General features: G+C 61.0%; 1 protein-coding gene across 1 annotated transcript in view; it reads left to right on the forward strand.

The window, feature by feature from the left end:
• HSPG2 (heparan sulfate proteoglycan 2) overlaps positions 1-20154 on the forward strand; it is a 99810-nt gene extending 79656 nt beyond the window's left edge. The window contains exons 71-98 of the mRNA XM_015412569.1: positions 265-446; positions 1739-1931; positions 2107-2286; positions 3697-3957; positions 4442-4616; positions 5019-5116; positions 5763-6029; positions 6126-6238; positions 6726-6873; positions 7516-7632; positions 8547-8631; positions 9212-9356; positions 9680-9779; positions 10598-10707; positions 10844-10952; positions 13505-13603; positions 13689-13910; positions 14080-14324; positions 14572-14743; positions 14930-15064; positions 15229-15264; positions 15548-15623; positions 15932-16010; positions 17133-17203; positions 17324-17407; positions 17620-17724; positions 18161-18163; positions 18383-20154. Coding sequence (XP_015268055.1) covers positions 265-446; positions 1739-1931; positions 2107-2286; positions 3697-3957; positions 4442-4616; positions 5019-5116; positions 5763-6029; positions 6126-6238; positions 6726-6873; positions 7516-7632; positions 8547-8631; positions 9212-9356; positions 9680-9779; positions 10598-10707; positions 10844-10952; positions 13505-13603; positions 13689-13910; positions 14080-14324; positions 14572-14743; positions 14930-15064; positions 15229-15264; positions 15548-15623; positions 15932-16010; positions 17133-17203; positions 17324-17407; positions 17620-17724; positions 18161-18163; positions 18383-18551 — 3779 coding nt within the window. The 3' untranslated portion in view covers positions 18552-20154. The remainder of the gene's footprint in view (positions 1-264; positions 447-1738; positions 1932-2106; positions 2287-3696; positions 3958-4441; positions 4617-5018; positions 5117-5762; positions 6030-6125; positions 6239-6725; positions 6874-7515; positions 7633-8546; positions 8632-9211; positions 9357-9679; positions 9780-10597; positions 10708-10843; positions 10953-13504; positions 13604-13688; positions 13911-14079; positions 14325-14571; positions 14744-14929; positions 15065-15228; positions 15265-15547; positions 15624-15931; positions 16011-17132; positions 17204-17323; positions 17408-17619; positions 17725-18160; positions 18164-18382) is intronic.
• Positions 20155-20827: the final 673 nt, after the last annotated feature.

Genomic DNA, 20827 nt, shown 5'->3' on the forward strand with positions numbered 1-20827 from the left:
TGTGTCAGTGCGGGGGGCGGGGGGGGGGGGGGGGGGGGGGCTCTGCAACTACCTGGCTGCTTCTTGCTCTGACCAAGGGCTGCTGAGAGCAGGGGGTGGGGCTTGTTGCATGTGCCCGCCTCCTGGGCTCTTTACTGCCAGAGCTCCGCTCCTGTGCGCTCCTGCAGGAAGTAACCCCTGTTGTTGTTGCTGCTCTATAAAGTGCCATGCATGTTGAGGCCAGTGCACTGATAATGGCAGTTGTGTCCTCTCCTCTCCCCCCAGCGCCTCCTACTGTCTCCGTGGCGCCCAAGGGCCCCATCCAGGTGAAGGTGGGCAAATCTTTCAGTGTGGACTGCCAGGGCACGGGTGAGCCCCGCCCACTGGTCCGCTGGAGCAAGCTGGGTGTCCGACACAAGGTGGAGAATCAGGATCCAATACTTGCGGAGAGCCGATCAACTTTGCAGGTGGGTCAGAGGGGGTGGCGGCAGAAGCTCTAAGCCAAGCTGTGGGTGTCCTGAGGATGTATAATTTCCCTTTCGAAGTCCATCCCCCCCACCACCATGGTCAGTCCCAAGAGCAAGAACTGCTGTCCAGTCTTTTGACTTCCCCCGTCTCTGTCTCTGAGGTGTGATTCTCTAGCAGAGGTAAATCCTGTTTCTCAGTCCAACCAGAGTCCTTTGTGTTGGGGAGGGGGGTGGATGACTCAACCCCCCAGGACCTTTCTTTCTTTGCCAGCTATGCATTTGCCGCTAGGCCTCAGGACATAGGCAGAGCGCAGTCCCAATTATTGAAATATAAATGTGGTCTCTAGGGTGGAGGGCTATTTCACTCTTCTTCCACCTTGGTATATGTCAGAGGTGGCCAAACTCACTTAACGTTAAGAGCCACATAGAATAAAGTGAGATGTTTGACAGTCTCAAGACATGAACAAATATTAGAGCCAGTTTGGTGTCGCGGTTAAGTGCGCGGACTCTAATCTGGGAGAACGGGGTTTGATTCCCCACTCCTCCACTTGCACCTGGCTGGATGACCTTGGGCAAGCCATAACTCTGGCACAGCTGTTCTTGAAAAAGAGCAGTTTCTGTCAAGAGTTCTCTCAGCTCCACCTACCAATAACTTTAGATGGGGGAAGGGAGGGGAGAAAGAGAGAGAGAAAGAAAGGTGGAAAGAAAGAAAGTGGAAAGAAAGCAAATAGATGGGGGGAGGGAGGAAGAGGTGGAAAGAAAGCAACTTTAATGTTAAATGTGTCCTCCAAGACCCCCACCCCCCACCCCTCACACCTGCTAGCTTGGCTTGGAGAAGGGATTTAAAGAGACAGATGCCTTCTCCAAGCCAGCTGGTGGGGGTGGGGCTTTGAGAATGCATTTAAAGTTGGAGTTGCTTTCTGTCTCTGCACTGGCTGGGGAAGGGAAGACCAATTGGGAGGCAGGCCTCCCCTTTGCTTCCCCAGCCACTGTAGCGGGAGCCGCACAATATGTGTGAAAGAGCCACATGTGGCTTCCGAGCCACAGTTTGGCCACCCCTGGTATACGTGGTGGGGTTGGGTGGGGAGTCCCAGGAAGGTGGAGGGGTGTTAGGGCCGGCCTCCTGCAGCTGGGATGAGTACGGCCCATCCCACTGCTGTGCGCTTCCAGTCTCCCCAGGATGCAGCCACCCTGCCGTGCCCCCCCCCCGAGGTGTGGGCCTGGCCCCTGGCCCCCTGCAGGCAGTGGTAACCCTGCTACTCAGCTCAGCCCCCGCTCTCCCCACCTCACAGGTCAAATCTGTGAAGCTTGGAGATGCGGGGACGTACGTGTGCCTGGCTCAGAACGCCCTTGGGATGGCGGAGGCGCAGGTGGAAGTCAGTGTGGAGAGCGTCCATGGGAGACCCGGGGCACCGGAGGTCAACGTGAGCCCCACCCTGACCGTGGTCACTGGACAGACGGCACGGCTCCACTGCTCTGCAACAGGTGTGTGTGGGGAGGGGGGCTGGGGGGGGAGGAAATGGGATGACACCGAGGCGTCTGCCCGGCACCGTGAGGGTGACTCCCTCGTTGAGGGCTGTGGTGGGACCCCTCCAGCGGGGCTGCTGTGAGCCCTTGGCCGGGGCCTGGCCACCCATTCCGTGCGTCCTCTTCCTGCCAGGGGATCCCGTTCCCACCATCCAGTGGTCCAAGCTGAGGGCCCCCTTGCCCTGGCAGCACCAGCTGGTGAACGACACCCTGGTCATCCCCCGGGTGGCTCAGCAGGACTCCGGGCAGTACATCTGCAACGCCAGCAACGCGGCCGGCTTCACGGAGGCCTTTGTCATGCTGGACGTGGAGTGTAAGTGGGGGTGGAGGGGCCGGGCTGGGAGGGAGGGTGGGCAGGGGGCCGAGGGGCCAGGGAGGGGTGTCCAGGGAGTGGGGGTGGAATTTAAAAAAAAATATTAATTAAACTTTTACTGATAACACGTAATGAGTAACATACATAGCTGAGAAATAACCAATACAATACAATACAGTATAATGCAACTACACAGTGTTACCCAGCACGTTATCAGCTTTTACAATATACAAACAACTTAGAAAAGTGTTAGTATCTTAACTTCAGAGGCCGACTTTATGTAGATAGAAATATAAATATGCTGGCTATAACATAGGATGTTTAGGAGAATTTGATGGGATCGTGAACGTGACAGCATTAACAAAAACATGAGAGTGTATCCACTTTTGAGGAATCTAGAGATCTGAGTAGGGCATCTTTAGATGCAGCTAGAAACGAGTACCATTTCGCCATAAAACGCCTATGGCCCGGCTCGATTTGATGTTGGGCTTCCCAGTCAGATATTTTGTCTGAGATAAAATAGTCCCAAACCTTATTTTACCATTGCTCAATTGACGGGACCGATTGACTTTTCCAACATGTTGCAATATTATTTTTGGCTGCTGTGAGTAGCACCGGAATCAATTCCTTATCGTTGGCAGAGGTCTGTGATTTAGGCCATAGATTTAAAAGTATTAAGGCTGGGTCTTTAGGGACGTCATGTTCAGTGAGTTTCTTGATTTCATTCAAGACCGTGGCCCAGAATCTTTCTCTTTTCGGACAGGACCACCAGTTATGAAAGAAAGAGCCTTGTCTGCCACACTTGTTTCCAACATAGGGGCGAAAGTGAAGGAAACAATGAAAGTTTAGCTGGTGTGGTATACCAACGGAGCAAGAGTTTAACTGCTTGTGTTTGAATAGGAACTGATCTAGTTGAGAGAAGATGAGATTTCCAGATACGTCTCCATTGATCTTCTGAAAGTGTCTTGCCAAGATCTTCATGCCAAGCTTTCTGCGAGGGTGTTAGGCTAGGCTGGGGCATATTCAAAAGAAATGTGTATATCCTGCTGAGCGTGCACAGCAAGGCTTCATAGTCTGGACTGCAGAGGGCCAGAAAGCCCACCCTCGTGCCTCACACACCTCTCGCTCAGGCCAAGACCCAAAGGAACGCCGGGTGCCGCTTCCTCCCAAGCCAGACTGCCAAGGCGATCCACTCCACGTGGCTCCCTCTGCCCGGCGGTGGCTCTGCCCTCCTTGAGACCTGATGCATGCAAAGCGACTCCTGGCTGAGCTGAGGGAGTTCCCTCCCTCCCGAGGGCCTGAGTTTCTTCTCTCCCTCAGGACGGCAGCCATGCCTGGCTGGGGGCCGCGGGGGCGTGGAGGAACCACACGGGCGCCGCCCTGGCTGACCTCTCTCCTCTCCATCCCCAGCCCCACCGTATGCAACCACCCTCCCGGACGTGGCGTCGGTACGGGCAGGCGATGTGATACAATTCCAGTGCCTGGCCCACGGCACCCCGCCCCTGCGGTACGAGTGGTCCAAGGCCAACGGCAGCCTCCCTGGCCATGCGTTGGTGCGCGAGGCTGTTCTGCACATCAGTCCCGCCACACCCCAGGATTCGGGCACCTACCGTTGCCTCGTCAGCAACCGGGTGGGCTCCGCTGAGGCTCTGGCGCAGGTCCGGGTGCGAGGTGAGTGGCGCTGAGGGCCCAGGAGAGGGGGCGCGGGTGTGCCCCAGGCTGAGCCAGTGTGGGGTCCTGTGGCTGGAGTGTTAAACGTGCTCCGAATCTGGGAGAGCCGTGTTCGAATCCCCACTCTGCCACGAAGCTCGCTGGGGTGTTGTGTGAGGATAAAATGGGGAAGGGAGATTCGCAGATGCCGCCGTGAGCTCGTTGGAGGAAAGGCGGACTATGGATGTCCTGGAGAGGATAAAATCTGTGGGCCAGCCACAGGAGCCAGGACATTCTGCCCAGAATCCCCAGCCAGGGTTGGAGTCCTCCTCTGGCCATGGGGGAGGGAGAGGCAGCTGGCGCTGGAGCCTTTCAGGGGATGCTCCTGCAGTCATCCAGCAGGCAGGACGGGGATTCGAACCTGGGTCTCCCTGGTCCTAGTCCAACCCTCTGACCACCGCGGCAAAGGCTGGGATGGCTCATCCCATCTTCTCCCCCTGTGTAGGCCCAGTTGGCGGACCCCCCTCTGTCCAGATCTCCCCACAGAGTGACACGAAGGCCGTGGGCAGTGTGGCCGAGTTCACGTGCTCAGCTGCCGGAGACCCCGAGGCACAGATCGAGTGGTTCAGAGAGGATGCGGAGCTGCCCCCCAGCCACAGCATCCAGAACGGGGTCCTTCGGTAAGGAGGGACCCGCAGGGATCCCGCGACAGGGAATCGGCTGTGATGGGGGTGGGTGGGGGAGGGAAACCAGGGTGATGAAGGGGCAGTGAGCAGAGGGAGGAGTGGAAGGCACTCTGGGGGCAGCTGTGTGGGGAAAGTGGGAGGGAGGGAGGGGCTCCCGCTTCACACCAGGTCTCATCCCCCCACCTCTTGCTCTCTCCCCCCCCCCCAATCTGGAGCCTGTCTCCTGATGGAGGGTAGAGCGGAGAAGCTCCCTCCTGGGGGGAGCCCCTGCAGGGAGACAAGCGGCCAGCAGGGGGGGGGTGTGGCAACTACCGGGCACAGGAGGCCTGGCAGAGGCTGGGGGGCGGAGGGGAGGGGAGCGGAGCCCCCCCCCCGACCCTTGTTGCTCTCCTGCAGGATCGAGAAGGTGGACCGGGGGTGCCAAGGCGTGTACGTCTGCCGGGTCAGCAGCCCCTCCGGACAGGCTGAGGGCAGGGCCAGGCTGGTCGTCCAGGGTGAGTGGAGCTGGGCGGGCAGGAGGGCGGGGAGAGCCTGGTGGCAGAGCGGGCCGTCCTGGCTGGGGCTCCCGGGGGCCCTGCTCAGAGGCATCCCTCCAGCCAGATTGCCCCCCCCCCACTCCCCCTCCGCAGACTCCTCACTGTGGAACTGCCCCGGGGAGACCTTCAGGCCAGGTGTTAGGTGGTGACGCGCGGGTTCCTCGCGGGCCGCAGCCATGTGTGGGACCGTGCCCTGGAGGGCTTGGGGTCGGGTGACTCATCCCCTGGCACCTTTCCTTTTCTTGCCACTGGGCTCTGGTTCATAAAGAGGGCTCAATCCCAACTCTGGAAATACCAATATGATTTCTACGTCGGAACACGTTTCGCCACATGCCCTGAACCCTCAGCTCCGTAAAAGTAGAATCCCTGCTGAAATAGCAGGCTGCAACGCTTTGAAGTGAATCCGGCCCCGGCCTGTTCCCCTGAAATGGGAAGCGTCACCCCAAGAGCTGCAGCCATGCCTAGCCCAGGAAGGGACTGTCCACACGCTACCAGCCCCTGAAGTCAGGCCTTCTCCGTGTACAGGAGCAGCTGCTCCCTTTGGCCACCTGGCGGGGGGCCACTCCTTCCCCCCCCCACCCACTGCTTCTCCTTCCATCTCCAGCATTGCCCAAGGTGATGATCAACATCCGGACGTCGGTGCAAACAGTGCTGGCGGGCAACGCGGTGGAGTTTGAGTGCCTGGCCTTTGGGGACCCCAAGCCACACGTCACCTGGAGCAAGGTGGGCGGGCGGATGCGGCCGGAGGTGCTGGTGAGCGGCGGCATGGTGAAGATCGAGCGGGTGGAGCAGGCCGATGCCGGGCAGTATCGCTGCACCGCCACCAACAGTGCTGGCACGGTCCAGTCCCACGTCATCCTGCACGTCCAGTGTAAGTGCGGACCAGCCGTGCTGAGGTCTCCTCCTCCTCTTCCTTCCTCAGCAGGCGCTCCCGCCACTCACGGGCCTGTGTGTCTTCTCCCTGCAGCCGTCCCCCAGATAGCAGCCCAGCCGGAGGTGAAGGAAGTCACGGCCGGGTCCAAGGTGGTCTTCCCCTGCATGGCCTCTGGCTTCCCGGTCCCTGACATCTCGTGGACCAAGGTCAGCCTCCAGCAAGATGGGCTAGGATAGCAGCGGACACTGAGAACCCAACTGAGAGCCAGCTTGGTTTCGTGGTTAGGAATGCGGACTCTAATCTGGGAGAACCGGGTTTGATTCCCCACTCCTCCTCCACATGCAGCTGGCTGGGTGACCTTGGGTCAGTCACAAGTTCCTTCAGAGCTGTTCTCTCAAGGACAGTTCTCTCAGAGCTCTCTCGGCCCCACCTACCTGACAGGGGTGTCTGTTGTGGGGAGAGGGAGGGAAGGATATTGAAAGCCTCTCTGAGACTCCCAAGTGAAGGGCCATGGGGTATAAGTCCAGTCTCCTCTTCTTCTCCCCGGGCTTGAGGTGGTTGTGCGGGGAGAGCGGCAGCCAGCCCAGCCTCCTGAAGGGCAGCAGGGCCGGGTCTCCCCTGGGATGGTAGAGGGAGGCCTCCATCCGTGAGGCTGCTGTCTGAGGAGGGCCCCGGGGCCGTCTTGTGTTCCAGCTCGAAGGAGACCTCCCCAAGGGCATCCAGGTGGAGGGGAACGTCCTGACCATCCCGGCGGCCCGGCCGGACGATACCGGCATCTATGTCTGCACGGCCTCCAACCGGCAGGGGAAAGTGACGGCCTTCTCCATGCTGAAAGTGCGAGGTGAGGGGGCTGCACCCGCGTGGGACCCCTGGGGCGCGGAGCGTCTCTTCGTTCCCCTGCGGAGTGGGCCAGTGGCGACCGCTGGTCTCCGGGGGCTGCGGGCTTCCACCGAACTCCTCCCCCTCTGGAGTTGAGGATGGGGATTCCTCTCCACCAGCCCCCACGCTCCCTCCTGCCTCTGGAGGGGGGGCTGTCTCAGAGGGTGGCCCGGGGGGGGGGGAGCCTGCAAGAGAAGAACGAGGTCAGAGTCCAGCCACACCTGAGGGACCAGCCAGAAGCTTCTGAGAGTCCCAGGCTCCCTCTCAGCTGCGGAGTCCTGTGAGCAAAATGAGCTCCTGGCATTCAAGTGGTGAGCGAGCGATTGGGCTGCTGCCTAAATCAGTTGGCTCCGGAGCCATCCCTTCCTGAGCGGAGGCAAAAATGTGTGAGCCAAGCGGCTAAAAAACCGGTGAGCCAGCTCACAGTGACTCAGCTTAGAGGGGACACAGGGCCTGGACTGAGTCCTTTTGGGGAGAGTCACACCGTGCCCGAGGCTGTGTGGTGGGGCAGCTCTCCAGAGAGGGGTGGGAAGCTGGCCTTCCTTGCCCCCGGCCGTGGCTATGGTGACTGGCCCCGCCTTCAGCCCCCTCGCTTGGATTGCAGAGCGGGTGGTGCCGTATTTTACCCAGAATCCTCAGTCCTACCTCGTCCTGCCAACCATGAAAGACGCCTACAAGACGTTCGCCATCGAGATCACCTTCCGGCCGGACACTCCTGACGGTAAGTAGAGGCGCCCGGGGGCAGAGAGGGAGGGGGAGGTGCTCCGGGTCTCCCCATGAGCCAGAGGGCCCCAATTCTGTAACCGGCCTTTCTCTGCGCGCTCTCTTTGGGCATCTCTCACTCAACGCTCTGTCTTCCCTCTTACTTCCTCCTCCTCCTCCTCTCCTGTCTCTGTTGCCCCCCCTCCTCCCCCTCTGGGGGTCTCCACTGCCCCTCCCTGCCCCTCCAGCCCTCATGCTCTACTCAGGTAAGTGTCCTCCGCGCAGGGCTGGCCGCGGCTTCCTTTCCAGCCAGTCCTAATGGCCTCTCTTAACCTTTTCCGCAGCGGAGCCTTGTGAGTGAGTGTGAATCAAGTGTGTCCCGCTCCACAGGCTTCCCTTTGCACACTAACCCAGCACTGGGGGGGGGGGGAGCTTGGAGCCGCCACAGCCGAGGCTCAAAACCCCCCCCCCCCGCCCCCGTTTGCCTAACTGTTAGTAGTGCGTAGTGGACCTTTGGCCGGGCCTAACCTCCCCATTGGCAGCTTCCTGTCCGAGGGATGCCATTTCCTGCCGCCTTAGCAGGGCTGGATCCTGGGTCTCGTGTTGCACTGTGGTGCCGGTCCATCCCACCGCCTGGCCGGGAAGTGCACCCGTGAGCAGGAGGATTGCTGAGGGGGCGAGCGGTGCCGTGTCCCCCAGCTGGCTGGCTCCTTGCTTTGTGTGATAAAGGGGCACGGAGCCGTAGTCCTCCGTGAGGAATCCCCCCTCTTGACCCGGAGCCCTGCTGCACGGAGCTGAGGCCGTAGCCGTGTCTCCTGCTCGGGCCTTGGTTGCTTTGGAGTAGCTTAGCCGCAGGACCCAGGCCGGTGCCCCGGCTGGGAGTTGCCCCGCGCCGCAGAGCTTGCTGACCTCTCTCCTGTGGCGTCTTTGCAGGGATGCTGGTGTACAATGGCCAGAAGAAAAACACGGGCACCGACTTCGTGTCCTTCGGCCTGGTGGGGGGCCGCCCGGAACTCAGGTGAGATTGGCTGGCCTTCTCCAGCCTGGGGGAGTCCTGGAGATGTGGGGGGAGGGGAGGGAGGCCAGCAGGCACAGCGTTACCATTTCTTCCGGGGGAACCGGTCTCTGCAGTCTGGAAATCAGCTGTAATTCCAGGGAAGTCCCAGGCCCCATCTGGAGGTTGGTACGCCTCGGTGAGATGCTGTGGCATGAAGGGGCACCAGCAGGCCTGGCCTGGCGAGAGGAGTCCCTGTGGAACCATGGGGAGGGGGGCCAGGTGACCACGAATGAGCAGGCATCTCCCTCTGTGCCCAGGCCTCCGTACCCCCCGGCACACAGACAGCCTCCGGCTCTTTGGAGGGCTGCAGCGTGGCATTGCCCCAGTCCCTTGCAGGCACCTCTGGGACGCAGGCAGCTGTTCCCCAGCCTCCACGCTCCCAGTCGCTTTTGCCCATCGTTCGTAACCAGTTTGCTTGCTGCTCCTGAGATTGTGGCAGTTGGAGCGGATTACCTGGCTCTGGTGATGGTGCCTTACAAGCCCAGGGAAGGGGGAGGCAGTTGCTGGCACTCTTGCTTCTTGGCGCTCTCTGGCATTACAGGTTTGACGCTGGCTCTGGCATGGCCACCATTCGCCACCCCTCGGTCATCAAGCTCGGCGAGTTCCACACGGTCCGACTCTACCGCAACCTGACCCGGGGCTCCCTGGTGCTGGACCATCACCCCCCCGTGAACGGCACCTCTCAGGTGAGCGTGCAGAGAGGAGGAGCCGCTGTCCCGGAAAGCAGCCCGGCTCAGCAGAGGGGGGCTTCTCAGGGGAAAGGCACCGGGGCTCTTCGGGGCTGGGTGCCTCCTGTTTGGGCCCTGAGGTTCCAGCTGCTGGCTTGAGCTCATGGCTGAAAGAGGGGCTGCCATTCCCAAGAGCAAACGGGAAGGTCTTCCCACTGACATTGGCCCCCGCGGCCATCGGCACAACCGCCCCGCCCCCCAGAAAATGGAAGGGGGCGGGAGGGAGCCGCGGGGCAGCCGCCCCTGCGGGATTTGCATGCCACCCTCTTGTGTCTCCCCAGGGCAAATTCCAAGGTCTGGACCTGAACGAGGGGCTGTACTTGGGCGGATACTCCAACTATGCTGCCGTCGCCAAGACTGGCCTCAGCAGCGGCTTCGTTGGTGAGAGGAACCTGGTTGCCCGTCAGTGGCAGGGCCGGGGGGGCTGGCCAGGCTTGTCCCAACGGGAAGGGGTGCAGGGGTCCCCATGCCTTTCTTGGAGACAGGAGAGGGCACCTCTCCGTTCACTGGGAAAAGACACACGAGAGGCTTCCCCGGAACTTGTTGACCTCCCCTCCAGCTCTCAGCTCTCTCCGTTTCCTTCTGCCGGGGGGGGGGGGGGCGTGGCGCGGGGCCGGGGGACAGAGAAGGTTCCTGCCGCCCTCCTCCTCCTCCTCCTCCTCCTCACCTCTGCCGTGGACTCACCGGGTGGCCTCAGGCAGCCACCTCCAGAACGGGGTTCATGATGGGGGGGCCTCATCTGCAAGGCGGCGGCTGAAGAGGGCGACAAAGAGGATCAGAAGTGCTTTTTCTGCCTCTGGTGGCCGATGTTCTTGGGACTGCTCTGCTGGCCCCACTTCTTCTCACCCACCAGTCGACTCCCTCCCCCCCCCATACCCCAACCCTGCCGTTGTCGCCCCTGAATCCCCACAGTTGGGTGTCGTGGTGAGGAGCGCAGACTCTAATCTGGGAGAACAGGGTTTGATTCCCCACTCCTCCCCATGCAGCTGCTGGTGTGACCTTGGGTCAGTCACAAGTTCTCTCAGAGCTGTTCTCTCAAGAGCAGTCCTCGAAAAGAGCTCTCTCAGCCCCGCCTGCCTCACAGGGTGTCTGTTGTGGGGAGGGGGAGGGAAAGGAGTTTGGGAGCCGCTCTGAGACTCCTTTGGGTAGTGAAGGGAGGGGGATAAATCCAATCTCCTCCTCCTCCTTCTCCCTCTCAGGATGTGTCCGGCAGCTCATCATCCAAGGGAAGGAGGTGATCTTCAAGGACTTTGACTTGCAAGCCCAGGGGGTGTCGAATTGTCCCACCTGCCAGGACCAGCCATGCCAGGTAGCTGCCCGCAGGGCTGGCAGAGGGCAGCGTGGCTTCACCCACCTCCCCGCCCCGAGGAGGCTGGGCTTCGGAGGTGGGATGGCCCCTTGCCGGTGACCTTAACCCTTTGCCTGCCTTTCCCTCCCTTGCCCAGAACGGAGGCCTCTGCAGGGACTCGGAGAGCAGCAGCTACGTGTGCGAGTGTCCCCGGGGATTTGCCGGCAGCAACTGCGAACACTCCCAAGCCCTGCGCTGCCACCCAGGTGAGGTGCTGGTGCCCCCTCTGTAGGTGCAGGGATCTCCCTTCCCTCTGCACGGCCACTCCTCCACTCGCAACTGCTGGATGACCTTGGGCAAGCCGTAGTTCTGAGCTGTTTCTGTCCGAGCTCCCTCAGCCCCGCCTCCCTCACAGGGTGTCTGTCTGTTGTGGGGAGGGGAAGGGAAAGGAGTTTGTAAGCCGCTCTGAGACACCTTTGGGTAGTGAAGGGCCATGGGGTATAAAGCCAATCTTCTCCTCCTCTTCTTCCTCATGAGTGGCAGCTGGCAAGCTCTAGGGGGAACGGCTGTGGCTGGGCCGTGCGCCCCCTCTACTGAGTCACTGGGTGTGGGAGAAGAGCAAGGGTAGGGCATGCGCCCAGGGGGCTTCAGCGCATCCACCAGCCGTTCCCCCCCCCCTTCTGATCTGTTAGTGTTCTTTGAGGGGGTGAACAAACATGTGGACAAGGGGGATCCAATAGATATTATTTACCTTGACTTCCAGAAAGCTTTTGATAAAGTTCCTCAGTAAGCTCAAAAATCATGGGATAGAAGGACAAGTCCTTTTATGGATCAAAAACTGGCTAGTTCATAGAAAACAGAGAGTGAGTGTAGGTGGGCAATTTTCTCAGTGGAGGGTGGTAAGCAGTGGGGTACCGCAGGGATCAGTACTTGGTCCACTGCTTTTTAACTTGTTCATTAATGATCTGGAGATGGGAGTAAGCAGTGAAGTGGCTAAATTTGCGGATGATACAAAGTTGTTCAGGGTGGTGAAAACCAGTGAGGATTGTGAGGCACTCCAAGGGGATCTGTCAAGGATGGGCGAGTGGGCGTCAACATGGCAAATGGGGTTCAATGTGGCCAAGTGCAAGGTGATGCACATTGGAGCCAAAAATCCTAAATATAAATACACATTGATGGGGTCTGAACTGGCAGAGACTGAGCAAGAGAGAGATCTTGGAGTTGTAGTGGATAACTCACTGAAAATGTCGAGACAGTGTGTGACTGCAATAAAGAAGGCCAATGCTATGCTGGGGATTATTAGGAAGGGTATTGAAAACAGATCAGCCAATATAATAATGCCCCTATATAAATCAATGGTGAGACCTCATTTGGAATACTGTGTGCAGTTCTGGGCACCACACCTTAAAAAGGATATTATAGCTTTGGAAAAAGTGCAGAAAAGGGCAACTCGAATGATAAAAGGGTTGGAACACTTTCCCTATGAGGAAAGGTTAAAGCGCTTAGGGCTCTTTAGCTTGGAGAAAAGACGACTGAGGGGTGACATGATCGAGGTTTATAAGATTATGCATGGGAAAGAGCAGGTAAAGAAAGAGGTACTTTTCTCCCTTTCTCACAATACAAGAACTCGTGGGCACTCCATGAAACTGCAGAGCGGTCGGGTTAGAACGGATAAAAGGAAGTACTTCTTCACCCAAAGAGTGATTAACACATGGAATTCACTGCCACAGGAAGTGGTGGGTGCTACAAGCATGGACGGCTTCAAAAGGGAATTAGATAAGCATATGGAGCAGAGGTCCATCAGTGGCTATTAGCCACAAGGTATAGCTAGGGGCTCTGGGGCAAGTGATGCTCTGTCTTCTTGGTGCTTGGGGGGGTCAACAGTGGGAGGGCTTCTAATGTCCTGGCCCCACTGCTGGACCTCCTGATGGCACTGGTATTTCTGGCCACTGTGTGACACAGAGTGTTGGACTGGATGGGCCTTTGGCCTGATCCAACATTGGCGTCTCTTATGTTCTTATGTTCTTCTTATGATCTGGGGGGAGGGAACCGGCTTTGACACGTCTGTGGCCCACAGGCCTCGGGTACCGGGCTCGGAGCAGCAGCGGGGCCCAGGCCGCACAAATGGGGAGCCGGGGGGGGGGCTAGTTCAGCTGGAGAGCAGCTGCTCCGCAGGCGGGGAATCCCCCATGTCCCTCTCTCGGCCAGAGGCACCAGGCACGGCTGGCCAGGATGACCCCCCCCCAGAGCGCTTCTCTGACTCAACCAAGGTGCCTCCCCTCCCCTTCCCAACTTGGTTTCCTGGGCGCAGGCTGGATTTGTGCCAAAGTGTCAGAATCCTGGCTAAGTCAGTTCTCAACACCCCTCGCTTCAAAGACAGTTCGGTTTATGGAGACGTTGAAGAACACCATACTGAACACGAGCTTTGTTAGGACTGGAGGTGAAAGCGCGGAGATGGCAGATAGAGTGTGTCCAAGCAAAGGCACTCAAGATCAGGACCCCACCACCCCAGGGCATTTGCCCGCCAGAAATAACAGTCAACTACCCTCCCCCCACTAAGCAAGTACCCCTCCACAGAAATAAAGCAAAACAACAGGTCTCAGCGACACACCGTGTCTGGCTCATCAAAGCATTTAGGAAAACGGAAGCATTTGGTTTCCACACCACTCTCCTCCTCCTCCTCCTCCCGCCTCTGTGGCAGGCGAACCATAAAATGCGAGCTGAGCCTGGCACCAAGCCCCTCGGAGGTTCCTGGCGAGCTGTGGCAGCTGCTTGGGGCCCTCGTGCCACATGACCTTCTCTGCTTTTCCCCCTACAGAGGCCTGCGGCCCTGATGCCACCTGCGTCAACCAGCCCAGCGGTCGAGGCTACAGCTGCCGGTGCCTCCTAGGCCGGCACGGGGAGAAGTGCATGGCAGGCGAGTGCGGGCAGAGGGCCAGCCTCGGGGGGGGGGGAAGAAGTGGCGAGCTGCAGCCCCGCCTGACCCCGCCCCCTGCTCACAGGTGCCGCGGTGACCACACCTTACTTCCACGGCGGGGACGCCTTCGTCTCCTACCCGCCCCTCACCAACATCCACTACGAGCTGCGCCTGGACGTCGAGATCAAGCCTCTCGCCCCCGAGGGCCTCGTCCTCTTCAGCGGGGGCAACGGTGCCCCGGTGGCAGACTTCGTCTCACTCAGCATGGTCAACGGGCACGTCGAGTTCCGCTACGAGCTGGGCTCAGGTAAAAGGTCTGCCCTCCAGAAGAGCGCAGTCCTTTTCTCCCCGTGCAGGAGTCCCTGGCAGCAGCGGCCACCTTCCGGTGGGATCACGGTCCAACTAAACGCCCCCCTCCCCCCCGGTTTGGAAAGGAAGCGCCTGTTCCCAGCCCTCCTCTCTCCGTCCTCTTGCAGGCACAGCCGTTCTCCGGAGCACGACGCCCATTGAGCTGGGCCAGTGGCACAAGATCACAGCGGAGCGCTTGAACAAAGACGGGTCCTTGCGGGTGGATGGCGAGAGGCCGGTGAAGAGGTCCTCGCCGGGCAAAAGCCAGGGCCTGAACCTGCGCACCTCTCTGTACCTGGGTGGCGTGGATGATACCATCCAGCTGCCAGCAGCCGCCAACAGCAGCAGCCACTTCTACGGCTGCATCGGGGAGGTGAGTCCCGTGGCCGCCGGGCAGAGGAGAGGGCTGGCCTGGGTGGGACCTGGACCCTGGGAGTGGCAGGGCTGAGCAGCCAGAGGGCCAGTTCCTGCCATGGCCGGCAGTCTTGAGACAGAAGGGGACTTGGCTGAAGAAGGAAATGGCCGCCTCCTCCCTCCCTCCCTGGTGGGCTTCCCGAGAGAAATCCGCTTTCACCAAGGAAGCTGGCCGGTGTGGCTAACTCACGCTCTTCCCCCTGCAGGTTTCAGTCAACGGGAAAAAGGTGGACATCTCGTACAGCTTCCTGGAGAGCCGCGGCATCTCTCAGTGCTTCGACAGCTCCCCCTGCGATCGCAGGCCGTGCCAGCACGGGGGCAAGTGCCTGCCCACCGGGGAGTACGAATTCCAGTGCCTGTGCCCAGAGGGCTACAAGGGTGAGTGAGGCTGGGGGGAGGGAGGGAGGGGGAGGGAGAGCACCCCTCCTCCTCCTCCTCCTACCCATGCTTCTGCACCTCCCCTCCTCCCTTCGGAGCATGGCCAGGGGGCCACACACACCCCCGTTCTGCATGTGTGAGCTCAGCGCCAATGCTTTGTGTGTTTGCGTTGCCCTCTTTCTGCAGGCGAGCGCTGTGAGGAGTCAGAGGTCCACTGCCGGCTCCCGCACCCCTGCCTCAACGGGGGCACGTGCCAGGATACGGCGTGTCTCTGCCCCGCGGGCTTCCTGGGCTTATACTGTGAGCACGGTGAGTCCGAGGGCCAGGCTGGCTGGAGCAGGGGGCCAGCACTCTCTCCCGAGCAGGCTTGTACCCAAGAGCTGCTTTGCCACCCTGACCGGCAGGAGCCCCCCCACCCCCGTGTCTCTCATGGGGTTCCATGCATAAGACCCCTGTCCATCTCTTGGCCCACAGACGCAACCCAGCACCATCTGAATGCACAGAAGGCAGCGGGGGCAGCGGTGAGTTGAGGAGCCTTCGGCCTTCGCCTCTTGTTAGGGGATGGGGGGGCATGGTGGTCCGGATCCCGCGGCAGAAAAGCTGGAGCTGCTGTGGCTGGCATGCTGACTGCCAGGGCAACAATGACAAGTACATCCTTTCAATGCCTTCCCCTCCACAAAGAGGATGGCTGGGCTTGCCCAGAAACCCCACACACACACACACCCGATAAGGTTTCTTTTGTGCTGGCCTCTGGGGCTGTCGTGGGCTGGGAACATTTTGCAGCTCGGGTTTTCCTTCCACTAGATGCCCCGGGGCAATACAGTGCCTACTTCCAGGACAGCAGCTACGTGGCCCTTCCGCGGCACGCCTTCCCCAGGAGGTGAGAGAGGGTCTTCCTTCCCACACCCAAGGCTGGCCGCCCCCCCCCCCCCCCCCGGTGTGGCACGAAGGGCGCTGGGAGAGTGGTGTGAACAAGACTGGCGGAGGGGGAAGAGTCGAGGCAGCTGGTGGGCAGAGCTGGGAGGGGAGGTGGCTGCCGGCGGCAGGGCTCCAGTCCTGTGCCGAGCTCTGGTTCTGGACTTGGGGCAGTCACGCCACGGCTGCCCCATGCAGGAGAAGCCTCCTTCCCCCTCCCTCAAAGGGGCTCCCATGGGGAGAGCCCCCACCCCTCGGCCTCTTCTTTTTCAGCCTCCCCGACTCCCCGGAGACGATAGAGATGGAGGTGCGCACCAGCTCTCCAAGTGGGCTGCTTCTCTGGCAGGGCGTGGTGAGTGAGTGAGAATGGAAGCAGCCCTGGAGCCAGGCGGGCCTGCAGAGAGGGAGGGGTGCCTTCTGAGGCCGTCAGGGGAGGATGAAGAGCTGCTGGGGCGGGTGAATTGGGGGGGGAGGGTCTGGAGAAACCAGGCAGGAGGCCTTGGCGAGCCCTCACTGCTGCAGTGACAGAGGTGGAGCAGCTGGCATTGGGCTACCCTAGGCAGTGGATCTCCCTTCCAGTGCCGCAAACGCCACCTCCTCTCTCCCGTGCTCCACGCCCAGCCACAGCGCCCCCCCCCCGAACACATCTTAGCCAGAGCAGCTGGGCTGAAGGGAAGCAGGCTGTGTTCCAGTTGCAGGAGAGAGGAGGCAGCGTTTGCTGGATGGGCAAGGGAGTCCACCATGTGGGGCAGCCCAGCTTGAGAAGCAATGGGGAACACCCGCCTGTTGCATGATCGCATGCAGCTTGCTGCTGGGAGGGGGGGTCCCTCTCCCCTCCCATTGCCTGCGCCTGCCTTCCCCAGACCGGTCTGCAGCCAGCTTCTGCTCTGCACCGCAGGGCTCTGCACCGCATCCATCCCCAGGTGAGCCCACCCCCGCGGCGGCTGCCCCCGCGGCTGCTTCTCCGCCCCCCGGGCAGGGGGGTGCTCTGGCTGCTCGGCATGCCGCTTTGCTCATGGTGGCACTTCCCCTGCATGGTACTGGCCAGGTCTCTCTCTCTCTCTCTCTCCCTGTCCAGACAACCAGGGAGACGGGTCCTGAGCTGCATGTCGCTAGCGAGGTATTTGCTGTGAGGAGGAGGCGGAATTGCATGGCTGGGGTGTGTGTGTGCTCTAGCCTTCCTGCACAAAGGTCCTGGGAGGGCTCGTTTCCACGGGGCTGGGCAAGTGCCAGTGTGGGTTGGCATACTCCCGCTGGAGTGAGTGATACATGAGCTGCGGGGGGGGGGGCGGTTAGAACATGGGCGGCTGGAGGCGTGGCCATCGCGTCCTGGGCCTGCCCAGCAAGGCTGCCTGTGAAGTGCAACTGCTGTGCTTGGCATGCCTGTCCAGCCCCCGGGGCTGCTTTCCTCCCACGAAGCCAACCCCATCCTCTCCTAGGAAGCGCTCACTCCCTGCTTTGCTCTCTGTCACAGGAGGAAGGGGAAAGCGGGAAGGCCAAGGACTTCATCAGCCTTGGGCTGAGAGACGGATACCTGGTGTTCAGGTGAGTGAAGCCCCACCCACCCGAGACGCCACCTTCTCCGTTGCCCCACCCCCTTCCCCCATGTCGTCGCATCTGGCGACAGGAGTCCGTCCTTGGAGCCTGACGAAGTGTCTTCTGTAGCTTTCAGCTGGGCAGTGGGGAATCCAGCATCCTGTCCGAAGACCCCGTGGACGACGGCGAGTGGCACAAGGTGACGGCCATTCGGTGAGCAGGGTGGCAGAGGCCGGCGGGGGTGGGGGACGGGATCCGGCTATCCAGCCTGCGGTGGAGCAGCGAGGCAAGGAGGACGAGGCTCCGGGCCAAGCAGGGGTGCCCAGCCGGCTGGCCCCAGAGGCTTCTCTTCCCCCCCTCCCCCGCCGTGCTGGTTCTCTCTCTCTCCAAAAGTCAGCCCTGGGGTCTTTCTGTTCCTCCTCCAGGGAAGGGCGGAGAGGCTTCCTTCAGGTCGACGGGGAGGAAACGGTGACCGGGGAGTCCCCGGGCAAGAATGTCATGGTGAATGCTAAAGGCCCAGTTTACATAGGTAAGCCCAGTTTGGACTCGGGAAACCTGGAGAGCCCAGGCAAGTCCAGTCTCGTCAGATCTTGGAAGCCAAGCAGGGTCGACTCTGGCAAATACCTGAAAGGGAGATCTCCAAGGAATACCAGACGTTGGGAGGCAGGGGGGCAGGCTTTATTCAGCCACCTCTCTGAATGTCCTCCAGGCCCCCAGTAGGGGTCAGTCACCAGAGGTCGCCGTGACTTCCAGGGGCACACACACTCATGCACATATGAAAAATACAAAAAGACACTCCCCAAAAAGAAAATCTGGAGTGGCTGTTAGAGTGGGTGGGACATAGTCCCACAGGTCTTGCATCTGTGGATCACAAATGCTGTTGTGGACGTGGCCATGATGGTAGCAGCCCCGGTTGGCTTGCGTGGCCCAGAGGTGAACACTGGTGGCCCCCTGGAGCTTCCTCTAAGGCTCCTGTGAGAATCCCGCAGAGGGGCCCTGGGGAGGGAGGGAGGGCTGTCCTGAGACCCAAGAGGCCAGCATGGGTGCACGGGGCCTACTCCTGAACCCTTGGCGCACCCTTTGGGGACTCGTGGCCTCCTCCTGGGGAAGAGGCGAGCGATTTCCTTGAAACTAGATTCTGACCGGTGGTCCCTTCTCCTTCTCTCCCCCCCCCCCCTCCCCCCACACAGGACCCGATATCCAAACCTTGACTGCAGGCAAGTACATCTCAGGACTCACCGGGTGCGTTAAAAACGTGGTGCTGATCAACGAGAGGCCGGGCCAGCACCCTCAGCCGCCAGTGGACCTTCAGCACCACTCCGAGGCGGCCGTGAACACCCAGGAGTGCCCCTCGTAGGCCAGGCCGGCCTCTTCCACACGCCTCGCTGTTCTCGTGTCATCAGGCCAACCCAGAGACATCTGTTATTGTTATTATTATTTTATTATTATGAATTTTTTTAAGAAACGAAAATGGTGCTTTGCTGCTACCAAAAAGGGGGGGTTGGTTGGTTTGTGTTTGTGTAAGTGACAGACCAGCGGGCCGGTCGTGGCCCCCTCCCCCCACCGGGAAGGACAGAGGCGGCTCAGCAGCGGACGCCCAGGACCACCGGAGAGCTGCACTGGTGGGAGGAGGAGGAGGACTGCCGCTCCTGCTGCTGCCGCTGCTCAAGTGCTTCTGGGACGACCAGCGAGGCACACTCGGAGGACTTGCGCCTGGGGGACTGGTGCAGCCTGTTCTCCGTGCCTGGGGGTGGGGTGGGGCGGGGCTTCTCCACTTCAGCTGATAGGCTGGACCAGGCAGGTCGCGACCAAAGATTGCCACCTTCCCCAGGGGGGAGGAGGGATGTCCTTGCTGCCCGGGAGAGGAAAGAGCTCCTGATTCTCAGCAGCATCTGCCACTCTTGCCCGGTCAGGCCAGGCTTACTGAGAGCAGCGGGGGGAAGGAGTGACGCCCGTCACACCCACCCCCACCCCCACATCTGGCACTCGAGGAGCTTCTACGCTTGGCTGGGGGGTGGCCGTCCCTGAGCTTTCTGTGTTTGTCACAATGTCCCTTCCCTGCCTCAAACGACCTCATAGAGTGTGGATCGGGGCTGGGAGGCTGTGGCCTCCCCCCGCACTCCCCCTCCCCTGCTGGCTTGGGCCTGTGAGCACCACCGGGGGCGTCAAACCACAGCTGTGTCCAAAGACCACAAGGCAGAGCCGGGTGCCTTCCTCTCCCCCCCCCCAAGTCCACAGCCCCCACATTTCTTCAGTGCCTTCTGCAGTGGATCCCCGTGCTCCTGCCGACAGCCAGCCCCCAGCTTTGGGGGGCTTAGACGGGGCTCTTCTCAGAGCCTCTTGCAGCCCCCTTTCCAGCAGCCGGTCCCCCCTGGCCACGGATGGGGCCGGAGCAGGGCGTTGGGAGCAGCTGACCCGCCTTCCTCCTCCGTGGCGCCTGTCTGCGCTCTCTGATGTGAGCCAGGGGCAGAGGTTCCCCTCCGGGCTGCCTCGGTGTGGTGCTTAAGAGGCAGAAGGTGCCCTTCGTAGCGGAGCACGGGGCTTTCTTCCACCAGGACACCCCCCCCCCAAGATCTTGCCGTCACTGAGGATGGCAGGCCGAGGCAGAGCACAGGCGTTGACCAAAACGAGCAGCCCGGCCCCTCTCCTCGAATGCCTCGGGCCCTGTTCTCACGTGGGGGTGCAGGCAGACGGGGCCTCCTCCGCAAAGCAGTGGGGGGTCCCGGGATGGCTCCCCAGTCGGGCGCCCCCGCCCCCTTCTCCTCGTGGCTCGTTGGGGACCAGGTGTGCCTCCCCCTACCCGGACTCCTCTGCCTCGGCCGCCTTCGCCAAGGATCAGAACACTGCCCGGGAGGCCCCTGCGCCACTCAGGCGGTCCCGGAACGCATTCCTGTCTATGCTGTCCCCGCCTGCCCCCCCCCCATTTGTTCTTGTTTTCTTTCTTAAATAAATGGTGCTGAACCCCAGGAGACTGGTGACTGTGTGCCCCCTCCTCCTCTGGACAGCCCTCAGCTGAGCCGGGGTCGAGGTGGACGCGGAAGGCAGGGAGGAGGGCGGGGGAGAGGGAAAACCCAGGGGCAGGTGGGTGCAGCCCGTGGCACAGCTAGGAGCAGGCCGGGCAGGAAGCTCCCCAGCCGCCCGCCTTGCCAGTGGCCCATCCCCACTGCTGCCGCCGCCGCCGCCGCCCTTGGGCTGCCTCCTGCAGGGAAGGACCGATGTCACACGGGGGATTCAGCGCCGGCAGCCGGGGTCACTTTGGTGGGCTTCCGGTGGGCACAGCTCTGTGCGCAGAGGTGGCAGGCAGCACAGGCGGCATTGCAGCCGGGCAGGAACCTGCAGGCACCGACTCTCCACAGGAAGAAGCCTGGAGTCCAGCAGCACCAGTACAGGAGAGCCGCCCCTGCGAGGGCAGCCAGTGAGGCAACAAGGGGCTGGTGCTTGTCTGCCGGGGAAGAAGCAGGAGGCCGACAGGCCGTGGAGCCAGCCCAGGAGGCCTGTACCTGCCGTGTCTGGGGGTGGCCGAAGGCTCTCCTTGGGTCCCATGCAGGTCCCCTGTCTTGGCAAAGCACTCACTGCAGCAGAGGCCCTGGCCGGCGGGGGGCCCAGAAGTGCCGGAGAGCCTGGAGGGAGGGA

The sequence above is a fragment of the Gekko japonicus genome, unplaced genomic scaffold (genome assembly GCF_001447785.1).
Source record: "Gekko japonicus isolate JY-2015 unplaced genomic scaffold, Gekko_japonicus_V1.1 scaffold131, whole genome shotgun sequence".
Lineage (NCBI taxonomy): Eukaryota > Metazoa > Chordata > Lepidosauria > Squamata > Gekkonidae > Gekko > Gekko japonicus.